Source organism: Pipistrellus hanaki (assembly GCF_964339955.1).
Source record: "Pipistrellus hanaki genome assembly, chromosome: 8".
NCBI classification, from domain to species: Eukaryota; Metazoa; Chordata; class Mammalia; order Chiroptera; family Vespertilionidae; genus Pipistrellus; species Pipistrellus hanaki.
The window spans coordinates 50,621,918-50,646,598 of NC_140510.1; the positions used below are offsets into that span (position 1 = coordinate 50,621,918).

At 37.8% G+C, this 24,681-nt stretch overlaps 1 protein-coding gene across 3 annotated transcripts in view; it reads right to left on the minus strand.

The window, feature by feature from the left end:
• Nucleotides 1-24,681, minus strand: part of TTN (titin) — a 277,411-nt gene that overhangs the window by 205,390 nt on the left and 47,340 nt on the right. Inside the window, exons 44-47 of one of the 3 annotated variants that reach the window (XM_084892040.1) lie at nt 22,037-22,225; nt 16,552-16,608; nt 1,213-3,861; nt 126-404 (exon numbers count right to left, since the gene is read on the minus strand). In XM_084892040.1, coding sequence (XP_084748166.1) covers nt 126-404; nt 1,213-3,861; nt 16,552-16,608; nt 22,037-22,225 — 3,174 coding nt within the window. Of the gene's footprint in view, nt 1-125; nt 405-1,212; nt 3,862-8,721; nt 15,465-16,551; nt 16,609-22,036; nt 22,226-24,681 lie in introns of those variants that run through there. The other 2 variants (XM_084892042.1, XM_084892041.1) reach the window with 2 other exon arrangements.

Here is a 24,681-nt window from a genome sequence, read left to right on the forward strand (position 1 = left end):
GTTACCAGCTTGGCTATTGGTCTCTCCAGTTGGTAGAACACACACTCCCGGCACCTGGATGAAAAGTAAATCAGGCAACAATATGAAATGAGAGGACAACATCGGATTCAATGTTCGGCATTTACCTGTCACAGTGAGTGTGGCTGTACAGCTGACGCTGCCATACTCATTAGAGGCTTGGCAGGTGTACTCGCCGCAGTCAACAACCTGGGTTCTCAGAATTTCCAGGCTGGAGACGTAATTTGACGATCGGATAGAACACTTGTCACTCTCGTAAATTTCTCGGCCAGCCTTAAACCACTGGAATCGGACATTAGGGGCACTCTGGATCTCACAGGTGAACTTGGCGAGGTGGCCCAGAGCTACTTCAAGCGGCTCGATTCTCCTCTTGATCACGGGGGCAGCTGCAAAGGGAAGCAGAGTCCATTAGCAGGCCTCCTTATCAGGCAGACCACATTTTTCTTTTCCTTCTAACTTTTGTTTCTGTTAATGAAGTAAAACAGTTGAAATTGGTGAGACGGATTGCAGCAGTAGGACAAGTGACTGGAAAATGAGGAAGATCATTGAAGGCAGGAAAAGACAATAAGCAGCTTTCAACATAGTCAATCATTACTTTGCAGTGAATTGTGAAAAAAATCATTAAAATGTGATGCTACTGGCTTACATGCATAACAACATGACATATTCTTTAAATATACCATGCTGACTAGAAACACTGAGAACAATGTGGAAAAAAAAACAACAAAAAAAAAACGTGATCTACTACATAAAGTGATTAAGTGAAACAACAGGAAAAAAAAAGAAATAGAACTAAGAAACTTAGACAATTAATCATGGTTATTTTGAATTTGGGGATGAGGCTGGCCATTTTAGAGTGGCTAGGCATTCACTGACAGCTTTGTGTCACAATACTTTAATGTAATGAAAATACATTAAAGTATTTTCATATAAAAAGAAGCTATAAAGCATGTGTATTGGTATTGTGAAACATATAAAAGCATGTCTTATTTTAAAAATGAATAATGATGTAGATATAACATTAGCCAATAAGGCAGCGAGGAAATAACCATGATTATGTCTGTGACTTCAACCTTACTTTAACTCGACTATGTTCTAGCAGTGGCAGATAAGTGAAAATTTGGTGATGAGACCTAAATCATTACAATCCAGTGAATGTTAGAGCTTGATCTACTTAATCCTTAAAAATCCAACCTCTTTCGACTACAGTGAGTTTTGCCGAAGTCGCTGTTTTTCCGCGGTCATTCAAGGCCTCACAGGTATACTCTCCTTGATGCTCGTCTGTGCTTACTTTGTTGATTACTAGCGTATATGTATTTTGATCTTGGAAACACTTGAACTTTTCATCTGAAGACACCAGTTCACTCTCAAAATACCAATTCACCTCTTTGGCATTTGTTATGGATGACGTGAGTTTAACAACATCACCTTCCTGAGCAGTCGTGTCCACCAAGGGTGTATGTATAACAGGACCACCCTCAGCTTCCTGTATCTCTACTGGCCCAGCCTTCTCTAAAACACTCTCAGAGGACTTGTCTTGTTCCTCGGGTGGTTTTGGTACCTCATCCTGTTTTTCGTCAGAGATAGCAGGGGTGACAACCCCGTCAGTGAGAGTCGCATCCACAACTTTGATTTGACTTTCCACTTTAAAATAACTGACCTCTTCTGTTGGGACAAAATATTTAGATTCAACTTCTGGTTCAGTGATTGCTTCAATCTTCTGTGACTCTGAAAAAGAACCTACTTCTCCCTGCAAGCTTGTTCCGGCTCCTTCCTGAATTCTTGGGTCCTCGGCTGTTAAGATGTTCACTTCCTCACATATAATAGCGCACAGAGCATCCTTAAATTCAGTTTTCAAGTTAGCCGTTTGAGGATCGATGCCTTCAATCGCAATGGTTACTTCTTCTGTTAGAGACTTCACTGTGGTAATAAGGTAGGTGCACATAATGCGTTTGGGCTCTTGGGTGAAGCTTATGGCCTTGACCTCCACCTTCTCGATGTTTCTCAACCACTCAGAGAAAAGACTCATTTGCTCACTGGCCACTGCTGCTTGCAAAGCCCTGCGGATCTGTGTTTTCAGGTTTAATCTTTGTTCTTCCGGAATACCAGAAAGCAAACTTTCCTTCGAGAGAATGTCACGGCCCTGCACTTCCTGCACGCCCTTGATTGCCTCTGGCTCTGTCTTATACTCCATGGTTTGGTTAGGGGGCATGGTCAAGTGGTCAGCATGCTCTTCCTTGAGCAGTACCTGTTTTTCCTCACATGCTAGTGGGAAACTTAAGGACTTGCTCTCCTCCGTCCTGGCCACAAAATCGTGAGCTGTACTTTCTAGCTGATCTGCACTTTCCATCAAAATTACACCTTCTTCCGTGCACGTGTGTTCTGAAGGGACCTGGGGCTCCCGGTTTACCTCAGAGACCACAATGTCAGGACCCTCAAAGCTTTCCACCTGTCCCTCAGCTAAGCTCTGACTCAGGATCAGAGCGCTGTGTGCCTCTTGCTTGTGAGGAGTCCCTATTTGCTCTTTGTCCACACCAGGTACTATCTTTTCTTTTGGTAAAAGTACTTCCTCAGCCACAGAAGTTGGATATAAATGGGCTGGAGGTTCTTCTATCGAAGACTGTGGATAATTCCCTTCTGGCTGAGCCAATAAAAGTTTCAGAGGCTCAGCTGTTAATGAACTTATTTCTTCTACAGAAATGGCACTGGGAAAGATTTTTTCAGTATCTGATAGAACCACCTGTGATGCAGGCATTAGAATATCTTCTTTGGGGAGGGTTTCCTGGGACTGGACAACCTGCAGGTGTGACCTGGGAGGTGGCTCCTTGGTAGGCTGAACATGAAGAGTGCCATCGAGGGGAAGAAGTCCCCTGGTGCTCTCAGGAATTGGCACATCCCGCTCCAGCAAGGCCGTGGATTGTAATTGCTCAGGTGCAATTTCCAGCTTTGAGTCGAATGCTTCAAAGGCAGGGCCCTTCAACAACTTCTGTGGAAAACCTTGGGGAGCCTCTGGGGTGGGCTTGGCTTTGCAGGGTGCATCAGTCATGTCCGTGTCTTCCAGAAGCACCAGCAACTCCGCAGCACAGGTGGACTCACCCCACACGTTCTCTGCTTTACAGACATAGAGGCCACTATCTTCCTTCTGAGGGTCATTGACAATGAATGTCCCAGAACCATCGGAATTATGAATGATAGTGTAATACACATTGGTGCAGAGCTGCTTGTTTTCTTTGAACCACAAAACAGTGGGTGCAGGCTCTCCAAGCACCACATACTCAAAGATGGCAGGGAGCCCCTGAACACAGTGGACTGGTTTTAACTCCTTAAGGAAGTAAGGAGGACAAGGACCTTCAAGCTTTTCCAGAGATTTCTTCACTGCTGATTCTAGCTCAGTCTCCTTGTGTCCCTCTCCTTTAGGATTTATTTTTAGATAGGCACTACATACTGTTTGTCCATACTCATTACTGGCAATACATGTATACTCTCCCTCATCTTCAAATTTTGTGAACAGAATGATCAAGCTGTAATCATTACCATCAAAAACAAATTTGTAGTCAGTAGAAGGCGTCAACTTTATTCCATTGAAGAACCACTGAATTTTAGGCTTGGGGATGCCAGTGACTGTAACAGATAGTTTAGCCACATCCCCTATGCTTATTTCAGCATTTGACAATTCTTTGATAAAAACTGGGACGCTGCCTTCCTTTTTGGAATAGAATTTAGTTGAAGGGACTGGAGGTTCAGATAAAAGTTCAAGTGTTTCATTTCCCTTAGATAGCTGAAGGTCAGAGCTATAGGTTTGGCGTCCTTCTTCCTCAGCAGACAGAAGACAACTAGAAAACTCTGTATGGGGAAAAATGATTACTATTTTACCATCAATTTTATTTAACACCAAAAAAATGAAAGTCAAAGAATTATGTACCACTTTATGGTCTTCTTCTGCCTTATTCCTGGAATCATTAGATTATCCTGAGATTAACTTATTACAAAGCACATTTCTAAGTGTTTAACCTTAGTTTATTATATATCACATTATGTGATTATAAAGAATGTACTAACACAGCTTTCAATCACTTCATTTGGGTCAGAGTTTATAAATGTTAAAGATGTTCTTATGAATTTTTCTTTGTGCTATTATACCAATACTCAAGTTCAAAACACTGCTGGCTATTTGTACTAAAAGAACCCATGGTTATTTCAATCAATTCCTTAAAAGGTCCAGAATTATTACTTATACATAAAATTTTAATTTGCAAAAATATCCTCATTATCAAATTGAAGACTGATGATTTCCAAAATAAATCAGCTATATTTCAGTTACTGCTGATAAACTGAAGCTGTTGTTAAAAACAAAGGGCTGCAGGGGATGTTTAATCTGAATTTAAGAGAGAACTGCTGTTTACAGTTACTTGAAATGCAAGTCATCTTTTGCCCATGTGAACTGCCACAGTACCATAACAAAGCTTTGATAATAAGACCTATGTTAACTCAAGTTAGTCAAGAAAATGGGAGAATCAGATGAGAGAAAACCACTCTAACTTAAAATCTTGATTGGGGCTCCTAACTCCCGTGGACTCCTATGCACTCCCTTCACAAATCTCCTTAGTTTCACCATTGGTGTGTGGTCCCACCTCCCACTCAAAAAGCCTTTTGGGGAGGACTGAAGAGCATGTGGAAGAGGTGCAGTGTGCTGTGAGAAACTTTCACCACTGTGCTTTCTGTGCTGAGCATGGTTTGCAGGAAATCTTAGATAGGATGATAGCGACAATTCAAGATGAAGAGGCCTCCTGCAAATCCTCCTGTGGCAAGAAGTATGGGCCCAAAGGTTATGAGTAAGGCCAGGGGCTCAACGTAGAGTGGGCAAGAGACTGGCTTTCAAGACAGTGAGTGCTCAGCCTCACAGGCTTCCAACAAATCCAACTACTTATAGATTTGCTCAGAAACACGGAGATGCTAAGAAAAGTGTCAGATGCGGGAATTCTGTTAATGCTGCTGAAAACCCTGTCACAAAAACTGTTTCCAATGTGCCAAGTATGGAACGAAATCAACAACTCTGAATGATAAAGAGGGGACCTCTATTGTAAAGGATGCCATGCAAAGAACTTTGGGCCCAGTGGATTTGGCTATGGTCAAGGAGCAGTGGTTCTTGTTCACCCTCAATAAAGATGTAAACCAAGAACCAAAATCACACACTGAGAATCTCTACATAATCTATGTACAGACAATCTATCACTAAACACTTCATTACTGAATATTACCCTCTCCTTGGATAGGCTGGCTGACTCCTATGCAGAGAGCACTGTATCCTTTTGCTTTACTCATAGGAAATTTTAAGAACCAATTCTTTTACATTTTAAACAAAACTTCAGCTTGAAAAACAACCTTGATTGTATTTTATTATGCAAGAAATACCTATACAACAATTATTAAACAGAAAAACAAAACAGTGAATAACAAATACTCTTTAAACAGTATTATGGACAATAGAATGAAAGATATGTGATTTGATAACAAGGAATTAGGATTTTCATTAAAGCAGCCATGTATGTACAACAGCCCAATAAATAGCAATTTTATTGCCTTATTCAAAAGCAGTTTTATTATTTTATTAGTTCACTCCAATTGCATTACATGAACTAGTCTTATAACTTAATACCTTTCTGATCTAGTGCATAAGCATTAGAAGGCAGGACTCCAGTGCCAGCTAGCTATAAATGTACTGGTAAAACTTATTTGTAATATGTAGAATACATACTCAATTATTTATTATTTCAATTAATTGCCATAAAATCATTAATTTCATATACTAATGGCGACGACTTAACTTTACATTTAATCTGTAATGTATTACTCATGTCAGCTTTCCCTTTACTTGAACTGACGAAATATCTGTAAAAGGGAATGAATGTGAATATACCCTATTCACTAATATCTTGAAACATTATCCCTTACTTCTAAATATCATGTATTAACCATAAAAGGACAGTAAATCAAATTCAAATGCTGTAACATGAAACGTGGTTTAAATACATGTAGTAGTAGCAGTTAATAATTATGTCTAACTTCAGCTATGTAATAAATGAATTCTTTTCAGAATCAGAGAAATTAATATTCCAGGCTTTTAAGTTATGTGCCATTGAGTCAGAAAATTAAAAATATTTCAACAATTAATAAATAAGCCAAGTGTGACCAACGCTTACTCTTCTTTTTTCATTCACTGTTATTTTGCATATCCTCAAATTTAATGCATTTGAGACTAACAGAATTCTAATGAGCAAAACAAAGCCCTCCTTGTTATGTGAATAAAAGTATGTTTTCAGCACTTCTTGCAAATCCACATTTTTTGGTCTTTCTTTCTCTTTTTTTAAAGAAACGGTCTGAATTGCTATCTATGCTCAGATATAACAATTGGTAAAATGTGCTTGTCAAGTTTATCATGAATTGAATTTCTAATTATTTAAACCTCTATTAGGTGACTAAAAGTAGAATAAATCCTTAAGTCCATAAACTATAGAATTAGTTTTATTTCAGGGAGTTAGGATGGATGTATTTCATTATATTTGTAATGATTACCACAGCTATTGTATGCATACTGGTTGAAACAGAAATGATTGCTCCACAAGAGTGTATCTATCTTGATGAATTATGGTGACTTAAAACAAGTAGAACAAATGTTTTTTGGGGGCATGGAGATGAGGGTATGAGCCTTAATGCTCTCTCTACATTCTGCACATATTCCCAATTGTTTATTTAATTTGGATGGGCTTTTAGGGAATTCCCATTGTGGGAATAAAAAGGTAATACAATGAAAGAAACGTGGTAAACATAATTGGTTATATGAATCCTTTTGAAAATTAAATTTACATTTTAAATTTTTTAGCATTAAAATTAATATGTTTAATATATTCATGGTACTTAAAAATTGCTCAATGTAGAGAAAAAATATAGTCATTGGGCTATATTTAAGAGCTGAAGGGAGGAAAGATTCATAATTTCATTACTATATTTTTTATTGTTTTTTTTCATCATCTGCTATACAACTAAAATTTACTCTAAATTATTTTTTAAAAGTTACCACTGGGATGACACAGAGAGTTAAATGATCGCCTCTTAGGACTTCTGGTAAAATCCCTCATTTTAGATTTAAAAACACCTACCTGAATTTTTCTATATTTATTACAACATATATGAGAAGATATAAGTTGACATTGGTACATAGGTACAATGCTAAGGATTTTGTGAATTTATTATCATTTTAATTTTGAAAAACAAAAAAATGTCAATTTAGAAACATATAAATCTTTAATTTGAATGCTTATTAATTTTGAGTTAGTTTAAACAATGAAATTCAATGAAAATGACAGGAAAGCCTATTATCTATTATATACAAATACAAATTACCATACTGCCTCAATTCTAAAAATATTCCACCTTCCTTTTCCTAATTTTAAAGATTCTGAAATTGGACTGCAATTTAAAATCTTATGTAAAAATGTAATATGGTAGTTTCTTTTCTCCTAAGGAAAATACTAAATTAATGTTGCATTTTACACTTGATGCCATCTTGAACTGAGAAAATGAGGTATTCCCAAAAGTAAAAAGATCTGTGTTTGCATATCCTGCAAATGTTCAGATGATATCTATCTGAGCAGCACCATTGGTCCCTTCAAAACCAGCAAGAGTTAAAACACTTAAGAAGAGGGATATTAATAATTAAAACATTTTTTTAAAGAACCAAACATATACTGAGGATGTAATGTCAAACAGATTACAGTCAGACCTTGGTTCTCAAATGTCTCCCATCTCAAACAATTTGGTTCTCAGCCAAGTTGCGGAACAAAACTTCCTTTTCCACTTGACAACCCTGAGGTATCAGCATGACAAAAAGCATCTCCAAGTAACAAATGCTTTTGTCGCTGGCAGAAATCTAGCTATTAGCACAATCTTAAAACATAAAGAGGCTATCAAGAGTGCTAATGTTGCTCGAGGTGTGAAAGTGCTCAAAAAACAACAATCACAGGCAATTGAAGAGACAGAAAAATTGTTGTTGATTTGTATAAAGGGAAAACAGTTAGCCAGTGATAGCATTTCAGAGGCAATGATATATGAAAAAGTAAAGATGCTGCATACTCACCCCCTGAAAAACTCTGGAGAGGTGTGCTGAAAGTGACTCATTTAAGGCTAGAAAAAGGTTGTTGGTTAATTAAGAAGTATTTGTAGGCTAAACAGTACCTTAGAAATGAACTGTATGTAAGGAAGGTTAAAACAGGGAATTATTAGTGGGTCTGGAAGGTATTAATTCAATTTACATAACTTCTAATGGGAAAAAAATTATTCTTTTTTTTTTAAAAAAAAAACAACAAATCACTTCTTAAACATCCATCTGGAATGAATTAAGTTTGAGAACCAAGATTCCTCTGTATATAGTTAGTTACCAACTGAGCAAAGCTGGTTTCTAAGTCTTTGTTTTATCCCTTCTAAGGCTGAGTAAATATACATTAATTTGGCTGCAAAAGGGTTATAATTTCAAAAACGACTTCTATTCGGAGCAGAGAGAAGATTCTCTCTTACTAATCTGTGTGGTCATCTGACATGGTCTTCCCTTTCACATTTTACGTTACCTATATAGTTTATCTCTAAGAGAGAATACATTTTGCTGAGACACTCTGAGAAGGAGAAATGAAGGTAAAGTAGAACTACAAGTAGATAGCCATAGAGATATTTAATTGTGCTTGATTTTCACAGTATAATTGACACAAGTGATGATTCCACAGTTCAGATAGTTAGATAACAGAGTATTTACATGTATTACACACACGAGACGTCCACGTGGAGAAACTGTGTTTCCAGGGGTCTTCAATGCAGTGCATTCAAATAGAGTTGACAGATTTGGAAATTTATTGGGTCTATATAATTTGGAAGATAGGAAAGCACTCAACTCAAGTGTAATAACTACTAAGGCACTAAAACATTGCACAAGAAGTTTTACACTAGGGTGAGTGCTGCACAGGTCTCGGCCATCCCTCTGTTGTTGATAGCTACACACCTGTACTCACCCGCGTCACCTTTTACTAAGCCTGTTATGAATAAGTTGTGGAACCCTATGCCTCTTTCCTCAGCACTGAACCTTGATCCTTGCAACAATTTCCCATCTTTGTACCAGTAAGCTGTGGGTCTTGGAGAGCCACGAACTAAACACTGGAAGTAAGCTGCTGTGCCTACCGGGGCGCAGCAGTCAGAAATCCCTCTAATGAACCTGGGAGGCCCTTCCAACACCTGAAATTCAAAAAAGCTGTCTGCGTATTTGCTCCTTAAGACTAACTCTTCCCTCAAACTGCTTAAAGTCACTAGACTTTTCTTCGTTATCATAGCAGTCACTTCGGAATCTCCCAGGGTGAGAACCCCCCGGCAGAGAGCCTCTCCTACACAGTTCACGGCCCTGCACCTGTATGTCGCACTGTCCGAAAGACAGACGTTTCGAATTCTAAGGGTGTGACTCCCATTCTCCTCACTAATCACGTATTTAACATTATCTGGCTCGATACACATGTATTCCTTATACCATTTGACTTCGGGGCTAGGGACGCCTATGACTGAACATTTGAACACAGCATCGAAATGTTCTGGAACTTTAAAATCACAAATAGGCGTTATAAAACGAGGAGGCATCTCAAATACTTCCAAGTCAATTTTTAAATCTCTGTCTTCTTCCCCTCTTGAGGCCATATTTGGATCTGCTAAATTGAATGGAAGAACATCCAGGCTCACGATCATGCTTTTATGATCAGGAGTAAATTCAGGAACTGTGACTATTTTCACTTGCTTCTCAAATTCTTTGACGTCTTTTTCACTTAACTCGACTTCCAAGACAATCTCTTGAGGAGAAGGTGTTCTTGAGGATGAATTATTTTCCAAATCAAACTCCATGACATGCTGATGTGTTACTGGAGGTGGGAGTGCCACTGTTCTGCCTTGTTGGGGTACTATGTCTACATCCGCAAAGCTCTTCGCTTCCCCTATGATGTTTACAGCATGACACATGTACTCTCCCCTGTCTCCTTTCTGAATGTTAGAGATTATCAAAGAACACACATTACCCACCCTTTCTATCTTGATCCTTTCATCTGGCTCTAGCAAAGATTTATTTCTATACCATTTCACACCGGGAACTGGAATGCCCTCAACTTCAACAATGAAGCCTAACGTTGTGTTTTCATATATCTTCCTTTTGGTCAGAGGTTCAATAAAAGATGGAGGCATTTCATTGTCTTTGGGTTCGATGGCTTCATTAGGTGTGCCAAATGAATCCGACCGCCACACTTCGTAGGCTGAGCTTCTCTCTCCTGTAGGTGTATGGAAGTGTTCATTTGGCGTACTGTCCTCCCTTTCTATTTTTGATGGGTACTTTTTTAAGTTTTCAGTGGGGTTTGGTCCTCCAGTAGGAATATAATATCTTTCAACTGTTTCCTCTCCTAAAGGTGTAGAATATCTTTCTAAAGTCTCCCCTGGGGGTGTGGAATATCTCTCTAGAGTCTCCCCTGGGGGTGTGGAGTATCTCTCTAGAGTCTCCCCTGGGGGTGTGGAGTATCTCTCTAGAGTCTCCCCTGGGGGTGTGGAGTATCTCTCTAGAGACTCCCCTGGGGGTGTGGAGTATCTCTCTAGAGACTCCCCTGGGGGCGTGGAATATCTCTCTAGAGACTCCCCTGGGGGCGTGGAATATCTTTCTGCTATCTCCCCTTCTAAAGGTGTTGAGTACCTTTCAGCAACTTCCTCTAAAGGTGTGGTTCTTTGAACAGTCTTATCTCCTGGGTTTGTTGAGGATTGCTTAGTTGTATCTAATGGAGCAAAATATGCATCAGGAGACTTTGGAGTCTCAAAATGTTCAACAGAGGATGGTGGAGTATAAAACTGCTCTAACTCAGAGATTTCTTCACTGCTTATACTTCCCACATCGATGGAAATATCAGATTCAGGAGAAAATGGGCGACCTAATGATTCCTGTTGTTGGTTGTAATATTCATACACAGTGTTGAAAGTTACTTCTTCAACCTCCATGGATGTGGTTGATTCACTCTGGACAAGTTTTGCCCTGTCTTTGGTGTCTTTAGTTTCAGGAACTTCATGTTTTCCAGCAGCGAGTAAGTATTGTGTTAGGGAGGACTCGGAGTCCTTTACTTCCATTGTATGTGCCTCATCCAATTTAGGAAAACAAGTTTCCATCTTTTCCTCTTCAGAGGTGAAGAAAGAAGTTTCATTTTTCACTTGAACTTCGTAAAATTTTTCTTCTTCAGAGACATCATTTCTTTCACTTCTTTGTTCATTTGGATTCCCTTGTTCCTCAGTCATCAAGAATGAAAAGCACTGGCTCAGGGAGGGTTTTCTGTGGAGTGTGTCTGCTTCCTGAGCACCACCTCTGTGGTCTCCAGTGGCATATTCCTGTATCCCTTCATCCTGCTTTTGAAATGATGCCAACTCTTGCTCCAAAGTGTGTTCTTCCTTCATCTCACAAACCTCCAAAAGCTTTTCCTCACTTGCTGCTTTTTTCAAAAGTGAAGTGAAACTTTGATCTCCATTTTCTAAAGCACGTCTTTTCTCAGAAATATCAGTTTCTCCTACATCTGCAGATGAGGTTTGAAGTAGGCCACCTGCCTGCCTATGGATTTCATCAGAAAAGATTTTAAGAGAAGTATCTGTGTCTAAAATTTCTACCTTTTGTTCCTGCATCTGTTGGACTTCTTTCCCCAAATAATAGGTCTTTTCATCAGTACATCTTTCCTTCATCCAGTCCTGACTGGAAGAAATGGCTTGACCTGTAAGTATGCCATTTTGCATTCTTTTAGACATATCCTGTGTATCAAATAGTAATATTTCAGAGCCAGGAATTTCTTCTTTATAAGGTGTTACCCATTGTGGCCTAGATTCCTGGAAATCTTTAGCTGCATCTCCTATATGAGAATACATTTGTTTTAGATCAAATACAATGTTCTCAGCATCAGTTGTTTCAGGAGCAGGATGTTGGGTTTTAAAATAAGCTGCTTCTGGTTGACCACTATCTAATTCTTGGGATTTTAAATCTGGATTTTCTATTTGAGAGTGAAACTGCTTTAGGTCAAATGTAATAGGAGTTTCATATTCAGCCCTTTTAGAAACTGCAGACCACTCTGTAAGACCTATTTCTTTCTGTTGCTCCCTCTCTTGTACTTTAAATTCCTCATGAGTTTGCGAAGAAAGCAGCTTTAAATTCATTATAATGTTCGATGAATCTGGTTCCGTGTCTGGAGATATTGTATCTGTCTGATGCATATTTGCCTTTAGGTCACTTGATTTTGATTCTCTTTGATTTAATGGAAAGTCAAAGTCATCAGGCTTCTTTTGAAGAGGATTAACAAATGATTTTTTGGTAGCTCTTTTCTCTAGAACTCCTTTTTCTGCATGTTGTAACTTTTCAAATGCAATAATTCTATGCTTCACTTTTCTTCTTGGGTAGTATCTCTCTTCACCAAGGGGTTCTTCATATGCAATGGTAGGTAAGTCTTTTGTATCATAACTATCAGAAGTTTTCCTTGAGTGGATATTTGAGAAATGGTCACTTTGGGCATATTCTTGCACATGTACCCTGTCTGGTTCACCACGTTTTCCAAAATCATGTCTTACCTCTCTCCTAATTTTAATTTCACTGAAATCGTCAGCAAATGGGTAAACAGTACCCTCTGCTTGGTGCAGCTTTGATTTTTCACTTACATGCCCTTCTTCCCATTCAAATTGACATTGTATGAGTTCCGCTCTGATAGGTCTGTTGGTTTTTATGGACCTAGAAGCAACTTGCATAAATCTGGGGAGTTTTTCTCTAGAAGATGTGCAACGAGCATGGCCTTTCTGGTCTATTTGCTCAGTTGTCTCAAGGTTTTGAAAAACCTCCCTTACAGAATATTCTTTTACATTAGATTGGGAAGTAAAAGGACCAGCTGGATAATCATACAAATGTGCCCTTACCGATTCTCCCTGAATTTGTTGATCTTTCAATTTGTTTTCATAAATTCCGCCAATATTTTCTAATTGGCTATCTTCCCAGTGAATGACAGGTTCCACCGTCAGATCTGAAACACTCTCAACTGTTCCTGAACTGTTTTCAGCGACACATTTATATTTTCCAGAATCTTGAACATCAATATCATGAATATATAACCTGTAGCTATCATCAAACTCTTCAAATTGAAACTTGTGATCCTGCTTTAAAAGGACTCCATTTTGAAACCATGCTACCACTGGCTTAGGTTCACCAGATAATAAACATTCAAGTACTATGAAGTCCCCTTCTCTACAGATGGCATACCTTGGCATTTCTTTTAACACTTTTGGTGGCTCATCAGTAATATCGGATGAAAATATAAATTTGTGTTTTGGTGACCGAGTAGCCTCATCTCGAGGTGCTGCTTCAGGTTCCAGCTCTTCAAATTGAAACAATTCTCTTGACTCCTTATCCTGTTCTGGGGTAGGAGTTGCTGCTGTTACCTGAATTTCTACAGGAAAGGAAAGCAATTCTATGTCTGCAGAGGAAGGACCTGGTGGGGTAGTTTTTAACATATGGAGATTTGTTTGGCCTTCTAGTCTCAAAGACGGATGGACATCTTCTGCTTGGTCAAAAACCAATGCCAGCTCTTCTTCCTCGTCAGTGTAGTCATGCAATATTGGGATTTTATGTGCTTCGATATCATGCCTTTGTTTTGCTTTCACTTTTAGTATACCTGTTGTCTTTACTGTTCCATATTGGTTAAACAGCACACAGGTAATAGAACCTTCATTGTGAGGAAGAACAGAAGTAAAAGTTAATGTTGAATAGTTTTCCGAGGTATGAATGATAAAGCCTTGATTACGTGGGATTGGTATATCATTGTTATACCATGTCACTATGGGTTGAGGATATCCTTGAAAATGACACATGAATTTACAACTGTCACCTTCATAAATCTCTTGAGATTCAATTTCTTGAAGAAATGAAGGTGGGCAACGTTGTAGATGTTTCTGGAAAGAATTTTCAAAAAATCCTGTCGTTTTTTCTCCCTGTTCAATTTTGAATTCTTCAACTCTTGTGAAAGTGGAGTGTTGTAATTCTTTCAAATCATCCTTTTTTATTCTTTTACTAGCTATTGCTTCATTTTCTTTAATATTTGTAAGTGTACCTAAATCACTAGTGCGTGGTATAGCAGCTTGAGACACCTTTTCAGAAGTCTCATCTATCTCCTTATTTTTACACACATTAGTGATATATTGAGATAACTCTCCAATTTCAGTTTGGGTCATAATTTCTTCAACTTGTCTTTTTGCTTGGATATTCTCATTTACTTGACTTCTACCATGTAAATGGTCTTTTGGTCGACTCTCTTTTATAAATTCCTCTTGGCTCATTCTTATTTCAGTCTGGAGAATTTCATCATCAACAGTCATTGGAAAACGTGTGAGAGATTCTCCAGATTCTATATTTTGATCCATTTGAATAGAATACTCAGTTGAATATTCAACCATATCCCTATTTTCAACTAGATCAGATACTGACTTGCTTTCCATTTCCTCTCTAAAGAACATAGTATCTTTATTACTAGCTTCCCTTCTCAAAGTTCTTGAGCTTAGTTCAGATGACATATCTAAAAGAGATAACTTCTTTTTCTCCAGTAACGTTTTCCTAGCCTCCCGTAAACGTTGCAACTTCCCTTTAGTCTCCTCATCCAGGAAATTTTCACCTACGTTAAGCCATCCTCTGACATCAGATTTACCTTCCAGATATTCTTCATCATACAGAAAATCTGTTTTCTTGCTAGGACTCACTGTCTCAAAGTGTATCGTTCGCATCATTCCCTTTTGTTCCACATCTTGTTTTTTGTTAAAGGGAGAACCAGTAAACCTCAGGTCAACCTTCACCCTGTCCTCTTTCCTTTCAACTAATGTCTCTATATTTTCATGAGTCTGTTCTGCCCTTTTCAGAAATTCTAAATATTTCTCATCTTGCCCTTTTTGAATAACAAGCAGGGATGCAGTTGACTCAGCATACCCTTCACTATTAACTGCTAACAATCTATAAGTTCCAGAATCTCTGTCTTGGACCCTTTTAATCTCTAAGCTGGAAGAGTGATCATGCAAATCACTCTCAGTTTTTATAACCCGCCGGAGACCTGTTGGGATTGGCCGGTTGTTATAGAACCAAGTCATTTCCGGAGTCGGACAGCCAATTAATCTACATGTAAAAACAGCAGGTTCACCCTCAAAAACATACTTAAACGTAAGTTTTTGGGTAAAAGAAGGCTTGAAATATTCAGGCCAGGAGCTGGTAGATAATATTCTACTTGCATATCTTTTAGCAGCCATAGAGCTGTGGTCTACATCTTCAGAATCTGAAAAGGCATCACGTGTATCTCTTTCTGAATGTTCAGATTCTTCCTCGGAGAATAATTCTGAAAAGAAATTAAATTATAAAGCACTTTACTATTTTCCATCGTATTTCAAAAAGTTGAAAATAAATGAAATTGCAAAATAGAAATGAAATAAAATGCATGCTACAGATTCTCACAAATCCATAGAAAAATTCACTCACCATATTTGTTCGAATAAACGCAACACCATGCTCTGTTTAAAAGATTCTGACACGAAAATCGTTCGTTGTCTGGTCTTTTCTTCAAACTGCTGAAATTTCTTCTTGAACAAGCAAAAATGCATTTGAAAATAACATGTTCCTGTGCATATTTGTTTTGAGAGCAGGAAAACTTTGTTCCTTTGATGGCTAAGAGGAAAATCTTACCTGACTTGCAGAGAGTGGAATAAACGCCCTTACTGATCCTTTTGATTGCAGATTAAATTATTATATTTTTGATAATTAACTATTTTAAATATATATATATACAAGAATCAAAACCATAAATAGCTAAAATAAAATAAGAAGGCGTTTATTCGAACTAATACAGCCATATAGTCACAACGTTATTCAAAGAAAAGCAGGCAATAAGGATCACATAAGGCAGCTATCTGCAAGCCAGTGTAAGAGACATATCAATGTTAAAATGATGTATGAGCATGAGGTGTAAACCAGATGGGAATGTAACATTTTCACACACCCTAAATCAAATAGCATTTCAATCATCATTCATTCATGACATTGCATTCTGAGAATGACAGCTAGGTTATTGTCTACTGTTCAATTTAATTCACTGTGATTTTGAAAACAAACTTCTATTTCATGATTTCATGCATTAAGATTCCAACTTTTTCTAGTACACACTTTCGAAAATGGCTGCAAACATGAAAATGATGTGGCTGGTAAATTTTAAATTCGAGGATTTAAATTACTGTAAAACAAAATACTGTGAAATGCATGTAACCATCAGCATACTGAACCAGGCATGCGACATAGTAATATATACTCTAAGAGATATATTTATACATCTATGTCATTTTTCTCAATGATAGTAAATGAAAGAAGGCAGTTAAGTATTCTATTAATCCTTTAGAATTTCTACTTAAATCTCATATTCAATGTAATAATACCTTTCGTCTCCACCTCAATCTGCTGTTCAATCCTCTCGTGTAAAATTGATTCATAGGCTAAAATGGAAAAAAAAAAAGATATAAAAAAATTTTAATGATTAATTCCATATACTGTCTGCCTCAATATATGATTCATACAATCATAATTTTATCTTTATTATAATAGAAAACTACATCCACCAAATGCATCAAACAATTCATGCCAAACAAATCAATGAACTAATAAAGTACATGACAATGTTGGCAGAAAGATTTAAACGCATTTTTATTTTTGGTTTTCTATGAAATTTCCACATTTAGTTCTATAATTCTCCATGCCTTTACATGCATTCCAAAGAGCAATCCACAAGCCAAAGGAAAATTCTTTTTTTTAAAATGTCTTATTGACTGAACACTTGCTAAGAGATGAAGTCACATTTATAGGGGACATGCATTTTTTAACATGCCACATTTAGTTGATGGCTATTCTCAGTTTTCCCTGCAGAAGTAAGCATTTTCAGCTAGTAAATAAATACTCCTTTGGTGTAAACTACCTTTAAAATGTCAAATTTCCTGAAGTTCAGTTACATATTAAGAAGCAAAACAAAGAGTCAACCACTCTAAATAGCTTTTATTACAGAAGGAAAAGGAACAGTCTTTAGACACAATCATCTCTGGGGTGGCTTCTTCAGAGAGGCAGGGGCCCTGGGTCCGCTCTCATCTCTCAGTTCGTGTGGCATTGTGTCAGTGGGCTTCTGAGCTCCTTGTGGTCTTTGGCATGAAGTGAAGGACAAACTTGATATTTTCTCTGACGATTCTCTCTGAACTTCACGGGTTGTTTTAATTTGTGACTCTGAGTGTTTTAAAACTTTTAGTGTTTGAACCAAGGGTGATTTTTGTAACTGCTCTGGTTTGTGATTTCCTTGCTAGGTAAGAATAAAGTTAGGAAAAGGAATCAATTAGCTGTGTTTGTGGGAGTAAAACACACGCTAAATTTAGAGAAGATGGAAAGTCATTAGGATGAGAAGGAAAGCGGCACATTAGTCCCAAAACTAATATGTGAAATAGCTGTGCTTACTATGCACATAAGAACTCAACACAAACTGACTTATGGGGTTTTTCATTCTTACTTGGTCTTTGTGGATATCTATGAAGCCTATGTACAATTATTAGGCCAGAATAAAAAAGGGGTTTATAAAAACTGCCTTCTTTTAGATAATTGGACAACTGTGCCTGATCCTTCACTCTTCACATACTTAAAAACATTTTAACGTTTTAAAGTACAAGTAAGGCCATCTGGACTTTGCAAGAAAAAAATAAGTGTTCATTTTCCAAGAACACTTTAATAATATTTAATTGGAACTGGAATTCCTGGGGCAGAAATGTCTAAGCAAATCCCCTCTGGGAACTTGACTTTCAAGTACTGCACTAGGACACTAGGTTCTTTAGGAAACAAGTTGAAAGACCTACATTTCTCCCACCTCCACAGCACAGCTGATTGCCAATTACATTGCTGCTGAAACTGTCATCGTTGTCACCTGCAAGACGTGTAGATAACAAGTCTAGATAAATAGTAACTGTGATTACTGTGCTTGCCAGCAGCTGTGGTCAAGTCTCCGGATGGTGGAATTTTCCACTTCATTTGCATAACTAATCTCAGTCCTGGACTTTGGAAATAAAACCAGAAATAGCCATAGGACAAAATGCCAGCTTAAAAAAGAAAGAAAGAAAAAAAAAGGCCTGTGTGTGTGTGTGTGTGTGTGTGTGTGTGTGTGTGTGTGTGAATATTATAGCTACATTAAGTGAACTAATTAGCCAATTTCAAAATTCAGGTGAGAGAGGGCTGTGCACATAGCACTGTATTTTCGCCCCTGCTAATGTCTAACAACTAAAAAATAGTATGGTCAGATCTGGAAGAACCTGAGGCCACAGCTCTCAATAGACCCTGGAGATGCTCAAATTTCTCCCAGCTTCCTTTCATGGATTCAGTGAAGCTCCTTTGTTGGCAAATAGATAGCACAGGCTTCTCGCACCTAAAGAATTTTTTCTTATATCATTAGTATCTAAATGGAGAGTCCATAAAAAGAAAGTCCACAGATAAGAGGAAGAAGCTATCCTTTGCCCAAATTTATTCAGGCCTTTCCAGACACAGGGGAGAATCAAGCATAATAATAACATAAATAACGATTTTTCCATAAGATAATTCTACAATTCCCAGAAGATCTGAAGCTATAAAAGCATCATGATTTACTGAGAAATATCTAATGATGACTAATTTGATCCAGATCTATTATTGTAAGTGCCCATTTTTACATTTTCATGGCCTCCTTGTAACAGCTAGAATCTCCAGATCTGAACACACAGGCAAATGAGAAATTCTGAGCCTCCTCTTACTAAAACAATTAAATTTAAGTGTAGAATTCTGTCAGGCACAAAAATAAATAATAAATACTGGAACCATAATATCTTAACCTTCTTTGGTACACCCCCTAGGTGGCACATTGGGTCAAGATTAGAAAAGGCAGCTCAAGTGAAATGAACCTTAACTTTCTGAACCCGGATCTGCTAGTTATACTTCCTAAATCTGGACTGGAAAGTTAAATGTTCTTAACAAGTTTGGCCAATGACTTGGCCAACTTTCATAAGCCATTGATGAATACAGTACTAATTTTGAGATACTCTAATTAATATATTCATTGATTCAATTTGAATGGCAGAAAAGCTGCATAAAGTGATGAGGATGAAATGAATGAAGCAAGTCATAGCTAGAAATCAAATAACCACCTTCTATGCTTAGTACTGCTGAAGATGTGTACAATGCGGCTGTACAATCCTTGGTCTACCAGCTGAACATTACATATGGTAAGAGAATAAGTATTTCCATTTTGTGACTGCTTCACTCTCTCAGATTCCTCTAGCTTTACACCTTCATGAGTCCAGGTTACATCTACAGAAGATTCATCCTCTAAGACGCAGAGGAACTGAGCAGTGTCGCCGCACTTTACAGAGAGGTCTTGAAGATGCAGAAGAATCTTTGGTGCCTCATCCACCATCTCTTCAGAGTATTTATCAGATAACTCAGTGCTTTCTGCTATTTGGGACAGGGATGCAGGATGGTGCAACCCTACTTCTTGCACAAATGCAGCTGTGTGGGTGGAACTTTGAGATACACTTTCAAAAACCTGCACTTCACATTCATATGATGATCCTTGAAATGACTTAATTTCACTTTGGGATATTTTGCTCTCTTGCTTTGTGAAAGAGGAATCTGCCACTGCCTGGGACTTGGTGGCCTCTCTTACATCTTTCCCAGAACTTTGCCTAGCTAGGGCTTGCACTGTATAATCAAGTGACAAGAAAAAAAAGAAAAGAATATTAAGATCTAAGCTTTGTCACTTGGCAAGGTTAGTAACACAAAATGGCATGGAGATGAAGATGAAAGACATCATTGGTGCTTGGAAAGAACATGCCAGATGCAGTATGCCCTAAGAATTTTCACACAAATGAAAATTCATTCCCAGCAATCCAATGATGAATGGATGGTGAAGGCTCATGCAGATGCCATACAGTATCTGGCTTCTTTCTTTTGTTGTCACTGCAGTTATCCAGAATCAAGCAATCTCTCTCTCTCTCTCTCTCTCTCTCTCTCTCTCTCTCTCTCTCTCTCTCTCTCTCTAAACATTTGTACTCTCTCCACAATATGCTTTGTAAAAACTATGCAATAAATAGATCACTAATGATGCAATGGTGAGATGCTGTTAAATGTTAAGCAGCATAGATGCCTAACAAAATGATTACTAATGTAATGCATGGAACACATAATTACTATCAGACTTAAGATACATAGGTTAGCCGATAACTGAGATCTTGGTGGTGGGGCTGGTTGGGTGTTACTTTATTAGTAAATTAGGTACTGCCATACTATGCAATGAGACAAACAGCTGAGACTCTCATTAGTAACAGTGGGAGTAGGAGGTAGGCAGCAAATCAAAGTCTTCAAAGCAAGTTGGGCTTTACCTTTTGGAGTCACTGTGAGTGTAGCTGCACAAGTGGCTTCCCCAGCGCTATTGGCTGCTTTGCAAGAATACTGCCCAGCATGCTCTGAGAAAGCGTCAACTATAAGCATTAAAGCCATGCCTGTGGATTCCTCAAAATGGAAAACTACATCTTTTGTTGGTAGAATTGGCTGCTGGTTATGAAACCACTGGATTTCTGGTTTGGGAATGCCAGAGACCCTTGCATGAAATCTGACTGTCTCCCCGCTGTGCACCCTGAGGCTGGATAGAGGCTGGATGAAGATGGGCTTTTGGCCAAGGGACTCCTTCTTAAATGAAAATGATGAAGAGACATGCCATTGGGCGTTTGATGTAATTTCTTCAAGTTTGCTAAATCCTGAAAAGAAGCATGCCAACCTTTAATGTTGTGCCCTGCATTGAAACCGGAAGTCATGTGGAATTGTCAGCATATCAGTGGCAAATTTCAACAGTGGACTGGAATCCAGTCCAGTCCTGATGCCTGGTCACTGTGTGCCACCGTGGATTCAGTCATACAAGTCACTTGCATTTTCTAGACAAACAAGCTGAAACATCAACAGTCTAAAGAACTTCACCATACTGTTCAAGAAGGCAGTAGTGGAGTACACAATTTGGTATAGGTATTCTTGTTTTCTGGTTTTATGTTTTTCTCTCTGGTTGTAAAACCAGCTTTTCTACTTTGCAAACCACTTTAAATTGATTATTAAAAGAAAATCTGGTTATTATAATAAGTGTTTACAATTGAAGAAAAAAACCAAGAGTTGCCCTTAAGTCCTTATATATTTGTATATAATCAATACTATGTATAATAAATTAGTTCAGGAAAAAGACTCTGTAAAAATAATATTGTTATCTCCTGTTGAATCCAAAAGCCTCCCCCCTGCTCCTCTCCTATCATCAAAGTGTGTCTGATTGCAATTTAAGAGACTCAAGTAACAGAAATGTTTAACCTTCCTAGGACTGTGCCCCTCAACTCTCAGGCTTTCTTTGAATGATTGTGAGTACAGCTGACTAGTGTACAGACCTGAAATTGTCCACTATCACTTCCGTGAAACCAGGATTATGTGAACACAATGCAGGGATGGTTACATTCTTAGATTTTAAAAAAAAAATAAATTTAAATTTTTATCCTAGCCAAATGAGAAAACAAATATACCTATTTTTATCAAGTACATTTATCCCCATTCTGATACATGCTTATCAGGAAGCATGAAAGCTGATGATGAAAGCAACACATCACAAAACATCATGGAGACAAAGCAGGCAAAATAACAAAGGGATGGATGGTATGTGGCTCAGAACGAGAAGGAGTAAATGAAAAGTGAGAATATCACATAAGGAATGAACACAATTAGTTGCATTAAAAGAGAATGATAGGACCAACCATGATTTACATGAAATCTTTAGTAATTGTTACTGATAAGAGATTAGATCTATATTGAAATGTGATTCTTAAAGTTGTTTTACTCTACCTTCCAGTCTCAAGTTGGCTGTGCTTGATACTTGGCCTACGGCATTATTAGCAACAAAAGTATAAGTCCCTTCATCTTCTGGATAAGCTTCAGCAATTTCCAGTTGGTAAGTGTCTTCAAATTGAGTCATTCTGAAGAACCTAGATGGCTTAATTTTCTTGTCCTTGCTGTACCAAGACACTGTTAGATCTGTAGTACAGAAAAAAAATGTATATTTAAATCACAAAAACAGATGGATATTTTAAATTTACCTGCAAACACATCATCGATTATACTGGTGACTACATTTCACATTTATCTTCATAAGATTATACTTTTCTTTTAGACATACCAAATCTACCCTTACATGATTTCTTTTCATCTTTCTCAAGGAAATACGATTATAGAAAAATTCAGCTTGTAGACTGGTTGACATATTTGAAAATTTACAATTTTAGTTATACTCTTTTAATAACCATTTGCATGTCATGCTGTGGAAGCAGGGAAAGATGTTGACATGCTTAATGACCTTGAGAGAGCTCTGAGAAACAGTCATCATAAAGAACTTGATCTGGACTGTGGCTATCTACTGGGACAGGAAGTGAAGAAAATCTACACTTCTGGTGTGCAGAAAAATCAATCAAAAAGAACTAAAAAGATCAACATCTCACAAAATCTAAAATAGGCTGAATAAAAACACACACCTGCATTTTTTAAATTACCAAAGAACAAGCATCAAAAGTTCTCAGCACCACACAAAATATTTTTTAAGTTGAAAATAATTTTCAGTTGAAAGAGTCATGGAATTTGGTAGTCCTAGTTATATTTGGCTTTTGCCAAGGTATATAGTAATAGTAATAGTGGTTACTAATATAGCAATAGTGACTACTAATAAAATTATCTATTTTATATAGCAATAGTGACTACTAATATAGCAATAGTGACTACTACATAGCAATAGTGACTACATATAACAATAGTGACTACTAATAAAACTAGTTATTTTTACACAAGGAATTGAACTATCTTAAAATGATAGAAAATAAAAACACAAAAGCAGAGATAAAGTAACATTATTATGCCATTAAGGTGACAGTCACTTTAAAAAATATTATACTGACATTAAAACAATAACCCTATAAATCAAGAGTGGATTTAAATTTAGTTACTTCTTTAGAAGCCAAAATCAAAGCCATCTTGTTTTTGGAGTATGGTCACTATATAACTTCCTTATCTTAATAACAACCATATGGATCTTCTAATAGCCCGACCATCTCGCATTTTTGTTTAGTACAAATATTGGTTTATGAAGATTCCCCTTCTTCCCATGATGGTTTTGAGTTTCTTATAAACTACAGGATCTCCTTTTAAATAAACAAATCTCCTCACTTCCTCAGATGACAAGAAAAGGTAGGAAATGGAATCCTGACACTATAATTTACCATCTGTGCGATCTTTAGACATGTCATATAATCCCTCTGGACCAGTCTTCTCATTTGTAAAATGAGATGCATAATAATTCATAGGCTATTCATTGAATAAATTGATGTGTAAATTAAATGGCATACACCTCTGAAAGTGCTTTGTAAACCAGTGGCACAAGTCAGTCAGTAAAATAAGAAGGTCTGCCGAAATCGGTTTGGCTCAATGGATAGAGCGTCAGCCTGCAGACCGAAATGTCCCTGGTTTGATTCTGGTCAAGGGCATGTACGTGGGTTGTGGGCACATTCCCTGTGTTGGGCGTGCAAGAGGCAGCTGATCGATGTTTCTCTCTCATTGATGTTTCTAGCTCTCTATCCCTCTCTTTTCCTCTCTGTAAAAAATCAATAAAATGTATTTTTTTAAAAATAAGGTCTAACATCATGGAAGGGGTCAGCGGTGCCTTAAATAATGCCAAAAGATGGAGCTGCACCCAATCATCCTACTATTTAGTTAGTTTGTTTAATTGTCAATTGAACTAGAAGGATGAAGAGTTCAGTTTGCTCCCTCTGAAATTCTCTGCTTATTTTTCCAACTTCTTCCTTTGGTGAACTGAATGAAGCAGTAGTACCGACATGAATTGCCAACAATTAATGAGCTAAAAGCTGAGTCCTCTCTTGGTAATGGACTTGGTGCTTCTGACTGGGATACCACTATCTGTGTTGGTCTTTGGCCTCTTGTTGCTTTGATGAGGCCATTCCACTGCTCTTGCTCCTCATCCTCTCCACATCGTTGTATTTGGTTCCTAGATCTTGTTCACTCTCCCTCCTGGATTCTATAATTCCATCCCTTCTTTCTCCCGACTTCCCTAGTTGAGGGCCTTGTCAACACTCTCCACACCTATTGTGATGGCCTCTCCCCTGGTCCCTTAACTCCAGTCTTATCTCCCATTCTCTCTATTCCTCCTTTCACTATCACAGTATTGTTTCTAAAAAGCAAACCTGATCATGCGCCCAGAGGCTTAAAAATCCTTCACTGGCTCCTCAGTGCAAACAAAATAAAATCTGAAATCCTAAGCAGAGAACGCTAAACACTTTAGTATCTGGCCCTAGCCTTCTTGCCCACTCATTACATCTCTTTCCAACCGCACTTAAACCACTTGTCATTTCCAGGACATGAAGTGACTCTGTCGATGTGCTTCTCTGCCTGGAACACGATTATATTCAATGACCATATTGATTCTTCCA